The sequence below is a fragment of the Ischnura elegans genome, chromosome 1 (assembly GCF_921293095.1).
Source record: "Ischnura elegans chromosome 1, ioIscEleg1.1, whole genome shotgun sequence".
Lineage (NCBI taxonomy): Eukaryota > Metazoa > Arthropoda > Insecta > Odonata > Coenagrionidae > Ischnura > Ischnura elegans.
The window spans coordinates 42,774,912-42,788,260 of NC_060246.1; the positions used below are offsets into that span (position 1 = coordinate 42,774,912).

Below are 13,349 nucleotides of genomic sequence, written 5' to 3' on the forward strand. Positions count from 1 at the left end.
AAAATTTTGATGCAACTGGACGGGGGTGTCCCACGGTGCATCTCATTTGGACGAAAAACAAACGAAAGACGATATTTATGCAAACGAATTTGGAAGCTAATGGAAGTGAAGGATTCTGTCTTTTTTTGTGGGCGAAATTGTCTGAATAGGCCTCTTGAACATTAAAGAGGCGAAAAAAAGAAAACAGAAGGAATGCTGAACTTGGCCTTGGCTGGAAAGGGGGTATGAAAGCGTTGGAATAAGCATGCTAAACATGCTTGGAGAAGGAGTTGTTCGCCGATGTTATCTATTATAAGTAATGATATTTTCATGTCCCTTATCAGCAAGGTTGAGGGCAGAATAAAACAGCAGGATACAAACGTGAGGCAGTTTATTCCTGCGGCGAAAATGTTACTAATAAATGATGGACATTGTGGTTGAGAAGATGTTATGAATAGTGCTGTAAACGTGCATTTAAATCACATTTTTTCTCTCATAATCTAGCAGTTGCTAACATAAGGTCCTTTTCCTATAATCATAGAGATAGAAACGGGCAGCTGTTGTATTTCACAGGTTAATCATCAGTCCATATTAGTCATTTCTCCAGCTGCTCGCTCGCTCGCATTGTATGCCCTCCACAAAGCTAACCTGTAGAATTCGGCCTCGATACCTTAAGTAAATCTTTTATTCTTTCCAAAACATCCCTCCTTGTATTGCAATTCTAAAGATCGCATCCTTCTTATTAAAGATCAACTCATTATTATGGTTTTCCTAGTTGAGAGTTTCCATCGCCTATCGAGACCAATTTTTGCTCATTTTTACTTTTAGGACCACAACAGGTGATGAAATAGACGAATACGAACGTGTATATATATATATATATATTTGAAATAATGTTTTGTGAATTCACTTCGCAGTATGGTGACATTATAAATTCAAAACTAAACCTTATAGTATTCCATACAGTACTAGTGAAAAAACTCAACCGGTTTTGATCTTTTCAGGTCTTTATCTAGAGGTTTACGGTAATGATAATGACCTGAAAAGGTGTAAATCGGTTAGCTTTTTGATGCATAATGTGTGGAATACAACAAAGTTTATTTTTGTGTCCATAATATATATATTTATTAATTAAAATGCTCATCCAGACGATAAATAAGTTTAACCTATGTGGCCTGTTTAGTCCTATGCTCTTAAAAAGTGATGAAAATCCTACATTTTTCATGTGAACTTGTTTATATTACCTCTTATGAATTTGTACCCTGTGTAGTAGCTCAAAAAAATTCTGTCATTGCTTTCAGTATATAATATTATCTGCTGTGTCTCAAAGAGTAATCTTGGAATACTTCATGAAATCCAATAAAATGATGGATTCTTTTACATCCTTAATTACAATATATATTTATTAAAATTCCCAATCTGGTTGGCAAGGCTGTGTAAAGCTGTTGGATTTGACTGCCATATATATAATTTCTGATAGCTGAAACTTATGTGGGTACCTTGTGGAGCTATGTATTACGTCATAGATTATTGTCATCTTGGTTGGAGCAGTCATACTATTACTATCCAGAATAGTCTAAGCAGTCATATTCTAGGTTTTTATGCTTATAAACAAATTTTATTTAACTTGGTCACTACTCAAAATTAGTGATGAACAGTTTTGGGAAAATTAATGTCGTTCACTGCTACAAAATTCAATCACTCTTATGTTAGAAGTCATTAGGATAGATGATATTTTCTTATATTTAACTGCCATTTAAAAAATCTTTAAATATAGTAAAATCTGTGGGTTATCCATGAGTTTGTATCCTTTAATGGCGTTATGGAAGGAGTAAGAGAAGTAATGAGAAATAATGACTTTTCTTTACCCTCACAAATTTATTTTAGAGATACTTAGTGGACGAGAAATCCAGATTGGTGATAGATATGCTGAATAAGCGGTTTCGTTTGACCTGACTTTTATGCATGCCATGTATCCAAGTTATAATACTCTACATCCACCCTCTCTGGCAGGTATCACAACCGGGAAACAGTTGTAATGAGCGCGCTTCAAGTGGAAAAGCACCCAATCAGCACTCCTGGCCCTTTTGCCACCCCTCCTCTTGGTGGTACCAGGTCTTATCAACCTGGTGTAGGAGTAATATCAGCTTATGGATTGGCAACACCTCCCCCTTCTGCAGTAGCAGGTGGCGTTGCAGCTTCCCGTGCTCCCATCTCAGGAGGGGGCAGTCCAATTATCCGACCTTTTGCTGCTGGTGCTGGTGCCATTTTCGTCTCCCAGAGAGTTGGTGATGCATTCAGAAACTCGCCTCGTCCTCATTCATCCCCCAAGATGAAACTGAGGTTCAGATAATTCCAGAAAATGCTCATAATAGTTTCATTGCATTTTAAGTTGGAAAAACCATCATCATATTTATTTTAGATATTTACTTAGATATCAGATTGTTGTTGAAACAATTTTCATTTTCTTTATGAATATGAGTTAATTGTTTTTAATGTACATGCATATTTGTTTTAAAATATTTGTGTTTAAGTTTTAATTACCTACATTATGCATGCATGAACTTAAGTTTTTTTTAAAGTATATACTGCATTTATTTGGCTAGCATCACTAGTGTAGAATTTTTACCTATATTTTTGGGCTTTAATTTTACTTATAGTTAACCCATGAGGGTACAGGATAATAGTTTTTGACGTAAGTGACTTCAATTTTCTAAGTGAAAGGTGCAATAACCTCTTGTCAAAATGCCCCACCTTCAAGCAACATTATTCCCATTTTTTGATACATTTTACCCCACAACGTAATGTGCTACTGTTGCAAACTTTGCCTGGCAACCTATTTATATCTGTTCCCATGTGGGTGGGAAAGATGTAAAAGGATTTTCACAAGTAGTATAAGGGAAAAGGAGCTACTAGGAAAAGCAGTTTTTCCTATCTTTTGAGCAAAGGGAAACAGTAAATCACTGGCAAACTTTACACAACTTAATGCCTTCCAAGCTCCATCGCTGATAGTGTTATATGCACATTTTTTCGGAAATACTTCATTATGGATTTAACACATCACAGTTCGGTTTTCATTGAAATATTGTGTGCAAAAATCTGCATGAGTGTATTGTAAGTTGCCTATTTTTATTCATTTTTTGATTGTAATTCAATTGTAAAATTTTAAAGCAGATAAAAATCCTCAGATTCCGGTATAATTATTGTTATGAAAGTTGTAGCTTACTAATTTTAGCCTTTCAGCATTATCAACCTTTTAAATAAACTGCTTATGCCTAATTTGAGGTGTGATAAAATCCAGAATGCCTTCAGATATAACAATCACCTCAGCGTTTCTCAAATGTGTCCAGATTTGAGCACTCTCACTCGCCAAGAATCTTCAGTGCCGTTTATCAAGTACATAATTTAAAAACATCTCTGCTCATTTGCTTTTTTGCAAAGCAGTGGATTTCATAAGAAAAATCTTTGTATGGGATACAAGACTTATATCTGCAATATCTACCTCTGAAATTTTGAGGGCAAATTTGCCGATTGCGTTTAAATTGTTGTTTGTTATTGCTCAGCAGGGAGTTGTTGCGACAAAACACAAATCATTTCTACAGGTGCGGTAAGAGATTGCTTTTAAATAGATGCTTTCTTTTTGTCCCACTGACTGGCTTTTGCTGAAAGTCATGCAAGGATTTTCCTACTTTTAAAGGAAAAAATTGTGCAATTTTGGTTATCAATTCGATCTATTGTTAAGTAGCTGCATGTAATAGTTTCTTATTTGGCCTGTTTTCAATTTACATTTTTCAATTTCACAGGCCACAGTTTATCTGTGAAGCCCCCTGATTCATTCTTTATAGGCATATTTTTACTTTGGAAATGAAACTCAATGAAAGTGCTATATCTTACGAAATTATAATCAAAACAGAATTTTTTTCAAAGTTCACATTGAAAGGTGCATGTGAACATTTGATAAGTAAGTCAGGTTTGATAATCAGAATTGAAACTTTTGATTGGGTTCAATGTTTTATGCCATTTATGGTAAGTTTGTTATTTTAATAGTTGGCTACAAATCATTCATAATAATTGGGTTGTTTCCTATTATGTATTTTTTTATTGCCTAAATCGAAAGATTATTACTCCTGGAGTACGCATTACACGCTTTTAGATTTTAAAATAACGATATCTATTTTCTGCGATTTAATGAAAAGAGAAAAATTTCAAGCGCACGAAAACACGACGGCTAAGTATGAATGCTGGGAAAAGCCTGTCTGACATCATCCTGGTTCCCTCTGTCGCCATGTGAGGTGACGTTGAGGCGAGGCTTGAGCGCTGATACGACGCAGCCTGCTTTTATAGCAGGTAGCAGAGTACCCTGCTAGCAGGTAGCGCTTGGCTTAAATAAGGATTATTAATACCTTATCAAACGAAGGAAACTTTCCGACCATAGGCAGTTTTAATAGGTGATTATTAAGAGATGTTTCCCTGAGCTCTGTACCTCATGCATGCATTGGTATTCTCAGACGATGTAAAACTCCTGACTACTCGTATAGCATCTAGGTCCCTGTGACGTCACATGGAGTGGCATCGCATGGGCACCAATCTGGGCTTTTTCAAATGCGCTTAAACTTGACCATTAACATTTGTCCAAACTGGGATTTCTAAAACCAAATAATTTGTATTTATTATGAATACACAAATGGTGGGTAATGAATCGCAATCAATGCCTTTCGTTTTCTTTGATGAAGGGAACTACCCTATTGAAATCTACCCTTATCTCTTCCTCAATCTTTGATGCAGTAATTACCATTTTCTTTTCTTCAAACTATATTTCATGGAACCATGTAATTAAGAGCACAATCTGTAATATCATGTTGTATTCAGAGAATCTAGAAAGAGTAAATATTCTCATTCTCTGGTATAAAATTCTTATGCTTTTCTTTTTTATATAATTTGTTTTTATGTATGAAGTACCTTCTCACAGCCATTTTCCATGTAAGCCCCTCTCTCTTATAATTTTGAAGTCATGAAGTGAATACTCAAAAATTTTGGCTGACGTTAACAGAATGTCATTCATGTAACATTACGGTGGCCAGTGAGGATTGATTAGGCTGAAATAGATAATACCCATAGACAACAAGTTCAGCTGATATTCCATGTTGGAGAATGATTTTCAGAGTAGTTCATCTAAATATTTGCTATCCTTGCTTATGTGTGTAGTTTAATATCTAACTGTGCTCATTTACCTGTATTATTTAAAATAATTTTTACTTGCCGATTACAGTATGGAAATATTCAATTTTTAAAATTGTTTGGCTTTTAAGATCTAGTTATTTGGTACCATTACATCAAGACTTGATCAATAAATGCTCTTTTTCATTTTATTATTATAGACACTGTTTAAAAATTGTTTTAGAAATGCGATTTGTATGCCTTCAGCTACTCGTATGATCTCATACGTTTTCACATGTTGGTGCAAAAACTTAATTACAATATTTCTACTGTGTATTCATTCCTGCCATATATCTCAAAGTGGCAGTCTGGTTGTGTGGAATTTTGTATGATACATGGGAATCTAGTCAGGTTACATATCATCTGATAACCACCTTGGAGCTAGTGTCGTGGAGACAAGGCAGTAGATATGCCTCATTAATTTAATGTGGCTTAGAGCCTAGTGGCTAGTGGCTAGAGCTAACTCTATCCTGGAGTAAGTTGGATAGAGTGGGGAGGTCTTTCAACTATACTCTCTTGAAGTGTTTGGGAGATACAGTCTAGGTGTACCACCTCGCAAATCAAACCCTGGGGAGATGCATCCTCTTCTCCAAGAATTCCCACTGAGAAATTTGTCTGGCTATGGCCTTGCTTTAACTCTAGTAAACAGAGAAGGGAAGGAATTATGTATCTGTCTCATTGTGCAATGCAGTGGGGTTTCCATGCTTCACTCAAGAAATTCATTTAAATTTATTTCATGTTAACTATGGGATTACCTTTTATTAAAAATATAGACTAGGTCTGGTATTAAGAATTAGCCCTCATCCCATTTTAATTTCTAGCATTTAGCTATCAACTCTATTGCTGAGCTAATGAGCTTTAAGTTTTTATGTGAGTGCTTTTGATTTACTACAGTGAAATTTTTTGATTTGCCCAGCATTGTCTTCGTTCGTTGAAATGTATAGGAAGTCAGAGGTAGCACCTGTTTCTTGGAAGTGGCCTTAGTAAAGATTTTTTTGTGGATTACCATTAATTTTCCTAATCATGCTGTGCCAAAGTTAGGTTTCAGTGGAGGCTGAAGAATACAGTTTCATTTTTGTGGTTCAAACAACATGCTTGGTGGATAGGAAAAGGAGGGATTGAAAAATGAAATATTGTTATTTGTTCTGTAGTGGTCTTGATAGAAATAAGAAAATGGTAATGTAAAAAGAGATTGGTACAAGGTCATAACACTGCCTTAGTAAATATTCACAAAAGAGGGGTGATTGGGACCTGAGATTAAGAGTAGCCACTCTATTTAGCCTTAATTTATTTAGCTATATTACCTCAATTTCCTTTCAAATACCTCTTATGAACGTTAACTATGAAGGCTTGGAAGTGTACCTTGAAAATTTGTAATATTGGTGAACAAATTGTTGTTTTGTATTACTTATATTGATGTTAAATATATAACTCTTGAGATAAAGTAAATATGCAGGGAATACTTGCCTTTTTCTCTGTTAGATTTTCTGTTAGTGACAGTCTGTGGTGCTATCATATTTGCAGAATATTGATGTGTTAATATTCTTTTTAAATTCTTTTTAAGGTGTATTACATTCCTTTCTTATCAATAAGCTAGAGCATATAAAAAGGTGTAAATTATATTTACCCTTATGATTTAGTTATCTTTATTTATTGGATTTATTTTTGTCTGATATTAGAGAAATGTTTTAGAATATGTGCCATTTTATTATCAAAATATTAAATGTATGTACACTGAAAATATTTATCAACTCCAAGTTTAATTGTTGCACTTAAGTGGTGATTGTTTCTCCAACTTTTTATTAGATGCTACTTCAGATAGTTCATTCAACAGTACTCCTTCTGCATGAGTTATCTTACCTTAATGCAAGATATTGTAGCCCAATTGTTGTTTTCATTATGTACATGCTGGAAAAAATAATTTTATTGAATGATTTTTGTTTCTTTTTTGTAAAATTTATTTCTTTCATACAGGGAAGTGTGATGCTGTGCTATTTGCTGTAGTTGCTGTTTGTATGGAAACCAGTATCCTCTCCTATTCATTTTTTTAAAGTATTACCCCCATTGTGGAATCTACTCTTTGTGTAGGTGGTATTATACACATTTTTGTAATAGTTGCATGTCCAATATGCATGTATTTGTTTGAATTTGTTTGATAAGATACTGGTGAATTTGTGATTTTTACTTGTATTTTATGTATGTTTTTATGTTTGTTATTGCTACACATTAGGTTGTACACATTCTAATAAGTTGTCTTGTAGAGTGCATAAAATCTCTCCAGATACTAGTTAGTTAAATGTTGAAAGTGAGTGTCGAGATTGAAAATGTACTTAGTAATCTGGTTTCTTTTTAGCCATATTTTTTGTATTCCGCATCATTTATCCCAATATCCCCACTTGTAAATACAAACCTAAAGTCGATCTGAACCCATGAAAATTACTATTTGTCTTGTCAACACTTTGGGTTGAACATGAAATTTCTAAACTTGAAATGTATAATAGAATTTTGTATCAGTCATGGGTGAATGTAGCATTCAAATTAGTCATCTGTAGTATTTTCAGCGTTTCAAATTTCTTTTTCCCTTCTTATGAGCATGAATGCACATATATAATTTTGCTTTCAGATACCTGAAGAGCGTTTTTCCCACAGTTGAAGAGACTTTTCTGCTTGACATATTATGTAATGCAGATAACAATGTTCAAAAGGCAACGGAAAAACTATTGGTTATGGGTTTTGAGAAACGGGATACACCACCTCCTAGGTTAACCATTCGAAAAAAAGAAGAAGAACCAAAACCTAAAACAGTTGTGCCCACACCACCTCCAAGAATGAAGAGTCAGGAAGAGAAGCAGAAAAGTAAGTCTTAACTTCTTGAACCTGAACTGTATTATAAAGATACATATGTTGTTTTTTATCATTAAATTTAATCCACAGTCACTCATGCATAATTTAGTTGCACTATGCTGTGTCGTTATTGGATGTGAAGCAGTGGCGGCTGGTGGTAATTTATCTAGGGTGTGCATTAGAGCAGATATAGGATGATTTAATTATATATATTAATACTAATCCACGAGCATCATATTTCGCTGTAATAGAATACATAGCAAGCAAAACATATCACTGGTACATTCTACCCTTAGAATTGCATTGAGGAATTATGAGGAAGTAGTGTAGAAAACGGCCATACAGATGACTCTGTAGACTGACTAGGATCCTGGGCGCAGGTAGTGTAGGTGGCGGCTACACCACTACACAACCTGGGAGTCACTCACCAAAAATATGTGCGTGCGCACTCGCATCGTTTTGAGTCTGCTCCCATCACCCATTTGAACAGTGCATACCCCCCCGCTTACTTCGTCCCGCCAGAGCACCCTCAAGCGATCCGCATAGACCGAAAATGCGCCCGGCGCGATGCCACGGGATCGCACACTTGTAGAGCGGTGAATTCGAAAAGGAGATAGCTGTAGCGTTCGGAGCTTCATGTTTCTTGCATATGCAGACAGGATTTTTATCGTTCTCGTTGAAAAGGAATAGTTTTCTTTTATAATTCATTCATCTTTGGGTGTGCACTTGCTAACATGCGTTTACGCACGCGCCGCCACTGATGTGAAGTGAAAAATGAAATATTTTTTAGCGCTCAATGTGTAACATGTTGATGGCATTTTTAAAATTCACATCCTTTTATGTTCAACCTGATTTACAATTGGCATTTTTGCTAATTTGTTAGAACTGCAGGCCCGCCCAGAGGTGGGCAGGGGGTCGGTGGGGCAGACTGCCATGGGCCACAGAGTAAAGGGAGCTTTTTCTATTTAGGGAAGGGAAATCTCACAACCAAACTATACCCTGGACCACAAGAAGTCTGTGGGTGGCCCTGTATGACTGTACTATAATTGATTTATCACAGTTGATTTTAACATATTTCAGTAAAGTATAATAGTTATTTCACTCTGTATTTATTTTTTATTTTGTGATATGTGAAATGTAGTCTAATGCAGGAACCTTAAGGGAGGCATGGTTATACCAAGTTCAAGTTAACTCAAAGACACCACTCACCATGGCAGATGTGTTCTGACTTCAGTGGAATACAAAAGAGTTGAATAAGTTTTCATTTATTTACAGTAATGTGGTAATACTATCTTGACCATTTCATAGTTTTTTTGGTGTACAGTTATAGCAATGGAAGGTACATAATCTGCCTTATCCATTCTGCCCATTAGAGAATCTCAATTCTACTGAAAAATTCTAGTGATTGTTTTTATTTAGCCTATTCAGCAAATGTTTCATTTAGCTTTTACTCATGCTTGCATCATAATTATTTAAATCGATTTTGTGATTAGATATTTTTTTTCCGCTTAGAGTTAGTTGCTGTCTTGAATCTGTAGATGTACTGTCTTATGGTAATTTGCATCAGAGCAGATTACTGGTTGAAAGTTGCTTTTAACCCTTTCTCGCAGAGTGTCAGCAGTAGTTGACGGGCATTATTATATGCAAAACACCTAATGTCAGCTCTAGCTGGCATGGATTTTTCAACGCAAACGGACCGATGTCGACTAGAACTGATGCGGGAGGGAAGTGACTGAGGTAGCAATGGTCGGGGGAAGTGACTGAGGTAGCAATGGTCGGAGGCATTCAGGCCCTTTCTGAGACCCAGCTTAGCAAGACCTTAGGACCACTCCTTGGCAATTGGCCCCGACCTTCCTACTCATTTATGATCCTCCTCGCTGCAGAAATCCATTGTGAAGTGGTTATCTAGTCAATGGTTTTTGCAAAGAAACATTTTATTGCATACTTTAATTTTTTATTTTGAATAGAATCTTTATTTTTATGTGCGTAAGCAATTTTAAAAAGAAATTTTAGCATTACTATTAATGGACTTCTGGAGTTAGTTTTAGTACCTTGTGTTCATAACTTTGTTATAATCAATGCTAGAAATCTGTTTATAATTCTACAATGGTTAAAAAAATGTAAGTCATTCTTATAGAAGTGTAAGTTATTGAAAATCGAAAGCAGTATTTGGTTTAAAAGACTCTGGTAACTCAATAAGTTGAGGGTGGACTTGTGCTATGATAGGGTTGGAAAGTTAAGTCCTGTGCCTGGGGTAATGGCCGGGTACCCTGTTAAGTTGCGTCCAAAATCGTAGGGATCAGAATGGGGATAGGAATAACTGGGAAACTCATCCCCAAAAAATAACTGCAAACAGAGAGGTTGAAAGTATTCTTTTTCTACTCGTAGCATAGAAAAGATTTTCCTCTCATAGGTGCTGGCAGGAAAGGGTTAAAGGAAGACATTCGATCCTGATATAGTCTGTATTAATAGAAATCCCAAGTAATCATTGCTGAAGCCATTGGAAAGGAAATTAAACTGTGTGCCAAAAATATCAATTAACTTTTCAAATATGGACTGGCATAGGTCGTTTGAACTTTAGCTTCTTGTGTTTGGAAATGTCTCATTCTGGTCATTGGTTTTCTTTTCCTATCATCTTGAGGGTAAATATGGAATCAAGAATTGAAATATGTTGCTAAAATGTATCACTCTTTTAAGTAGTATTGCCTATGAGAATTTGTAAAATATTTTACATTTGCTTGTGTTATTGGCTTTTTCTTCAAAGAAAAGCTTATTATTTTAATGTACAATCAATTGAAATTAGGAAGCTTTATCATATGTTACCGTCAAGTTTTGAACTATGTTCTAGTTGAAAAAAGAGAAGTGACTCTTTGTTTGAATGTCTATTTTAGTGAAAAACAGGTTACAAGAGAAGTACAAGGACATTCCTGAGAGAGTGGTGACAATAGCTCTGGATAGTGTTGATTATGATGAAGAAAGAGCTGGTCATATTTTGAATATGATGGTCCAAGAAGAAAGTAAAGCCAAAAGTACTGAGTTGAAAACAAGTGAAAAAGATGGGTGAGTGAAATGGATTTTATCCTTAGTTAATTTTTTATCCCACTTTAGTTTATGATTATGTATATGTATGTATTGTAGTCCTATAGCTGTAAAAATTGGGTAGCAATAGGCTGTATGGACACATTAAACACCATAAAGTCAGCTTCACACCTGGCTTAAAAATAGAGAAGAATGGGGAAAGCAATTATTTTTAGGTAGGAAACGAAAGGTTGTGAGTGCTCCATTAGACTAAGTCATTCCACTGAACCAGGGGTCAAATGGTGATTTTTCGATAACAAACAATAATTACAGTGGAAGCTTGGTTTAGGGAGTGCTCGTAATCCCTGGAATCATTCGGTAAATTGGGGACTCGGCATGTCTAAAAGCAAGACTAAGCCACTCAATTCCCTTCCGATGTTCGCTTTAACTTACAGTTTTTCTTTCAAATCTATGTTATTTCATAGAGGAATAAGATCTACGCTTGCTTTAACTTGCATATTTTTTCCTAATTTTTCTTGTAAATTATCGCAAAGCATTTATTGGAGCTTGTTTCCGAAAACCATCTGTTGCTGTGTGTCACTTGCTTTGTAGCAATTTGATCATGGATTGGTAAAATGCGTCTAATTACTTTGCAACAGCTGAAATAAAATTCTGGACACTACCTCATACCACACAAAACTACACGAGAGACAGTCGCAGTGACTTACAGTTCTGTAAGCATACAGCTCAATTGTGTCTTTCGTTACATTTGGAAACAATTAACATGGAGATCCATGGTGTGTCCTTGTCGAGCTCTGCCACAGACTGCCAGGAGCACAGACTGAGTCTTCTCCATGCACGAAGCTACGCTCGCCTTAATGTTGCCTATCTTTCATAGACTCCATGCCTGCTAGCCAGGTAGTCATTCAGTTGTGTCTGGCAATTTAATTGGTGCAATTTCTCGTGTATTTGCTGATGAAATAAACATCATACCCCTCTTTTTGGAGTTAGGTATTATTTCCGATCAATCAGAGATAAAAATGAGTGACCCACGGTTACTTTCTAGTTCAATATTTATGCACTGCTATGAAGAGATATACATATGCATCTTGTAATATCAAGATCACAGTGTGGCAGGGATTTCTCAACGACACTATATCTGTGTTTTTCAATGTGTCAATAGGCCTTGTATGGTACACCATCAGTCATTCATTAGAACATGATACCACTGTATGCAGACAATGTGCATATGGTAGAAAGGTTCCTCATATGACCCATCTGATGATGAGAATGCAGTGTAGCTACTGATATGTGAAATGGATAAGAGACTCATATTTAGAATGGATGGTTTTAATTTTTCATGGTGATGGAAAGATTTTTTATGGTATCGTAAATTTGTTAAATTCAGTTGTAAATATAAATAAAAGAGTGAGCAAATTTAAGCTTCTGGTGTTAAAACATGTGGATATCATTGATTTAAGCTCTATGGTTAATGTGTAACAGATTGTTAAAATTCACCAGAATGCTTTTGAAGTTCCAGCAGCTAATGATGGGCCAAAAATAAGACTTTTTAGAATTACCGTATTTCTCCGAATATAGTCCCCCTCTGGATATAGTCCCCCTCTGCATGTAGTCCCCCCCCTAATTTTGAGGCTTCAGTTTTGGGAAAAGTTAAAAAAATGCATTTGATTATTGTCCCCCCCATTCACTTTTACCACGGGCATTTTTGGAAAAAAGGGGGGACTATATTCAGTCATATACGGTAGTTATTGCACCTTTAATTTTTATCATCCCTGTATTTTGTTTGCTGCTGCCGCTAAGGTAAGCAAGCACTCTGACCAAGAACCAGTTACTGATTGCAAATAAGATCCTAAAGTGGTCGTGTATCCCATGTCTCTCTCATCTAGAGTGAAAGAATAATAGTTGCTAACTGGCCCATTGTGATAGATTACAAAACAGTGAAACTGCTATATTGTTGCAGTAATAACGGTAAATTCTGTTTCATCAGATCAACAGTGGTCCCTATTTCTGAAGCTGCTCATCCTTGCTCTTCTCCTCATCCTATTGTCTATCTCTTTGGGATGTCGTGGTAAAACACAAGATCTTGAGGCAGTCTGCCACAGTAAAAGTTCTTATGGGGTGATTTAAAGTTGATTCACCAATGCGGTGGCATATCTGCTGTTCCAGTTATTAGCACTATGAACATATGTTAATCATCGTATATAACTACATACATTCTTACTTATTGCTTTGAGATAGATGAAAATTGCATATGTTATAGAGTCGATAAA

The 13,349-nt window shown here is 35.7% G+C and overlaps 1 protein-coding gene across 2 annotated transcripts in view; it reads left to right on the forward strand.

Moving 5' to 3' along the window:
- Positions 1 to 13,349, forward strand: part of LOC124159435 — a 32,023-nt gene that overhangs the window by 11,742 nt on the left and 6,932 nt on the right. The window contains exons 5-7 of one of the 2 annotated variants that reach the window (XM_046535247.1): positions 1,993 to 2,322; positions 7,820 to 8,052; positions 10,932 to 11,100. In XM_046535247.1, the coding sequence (XP_046391203.1) occupies positions 1,993 to 2,322; positions 7,820 to 8,052; positions 10,932 to 11,100 (732 nt within the window). The remainder of the gene's footprint in view (positions 1 to 1,992; positions 2,323 to 7,819; positions 8,053 to 10,931; positions 11,101 to 13,349) is intronic. The other variant, XM_046535254.1, reaches the window with a different exon arrangement.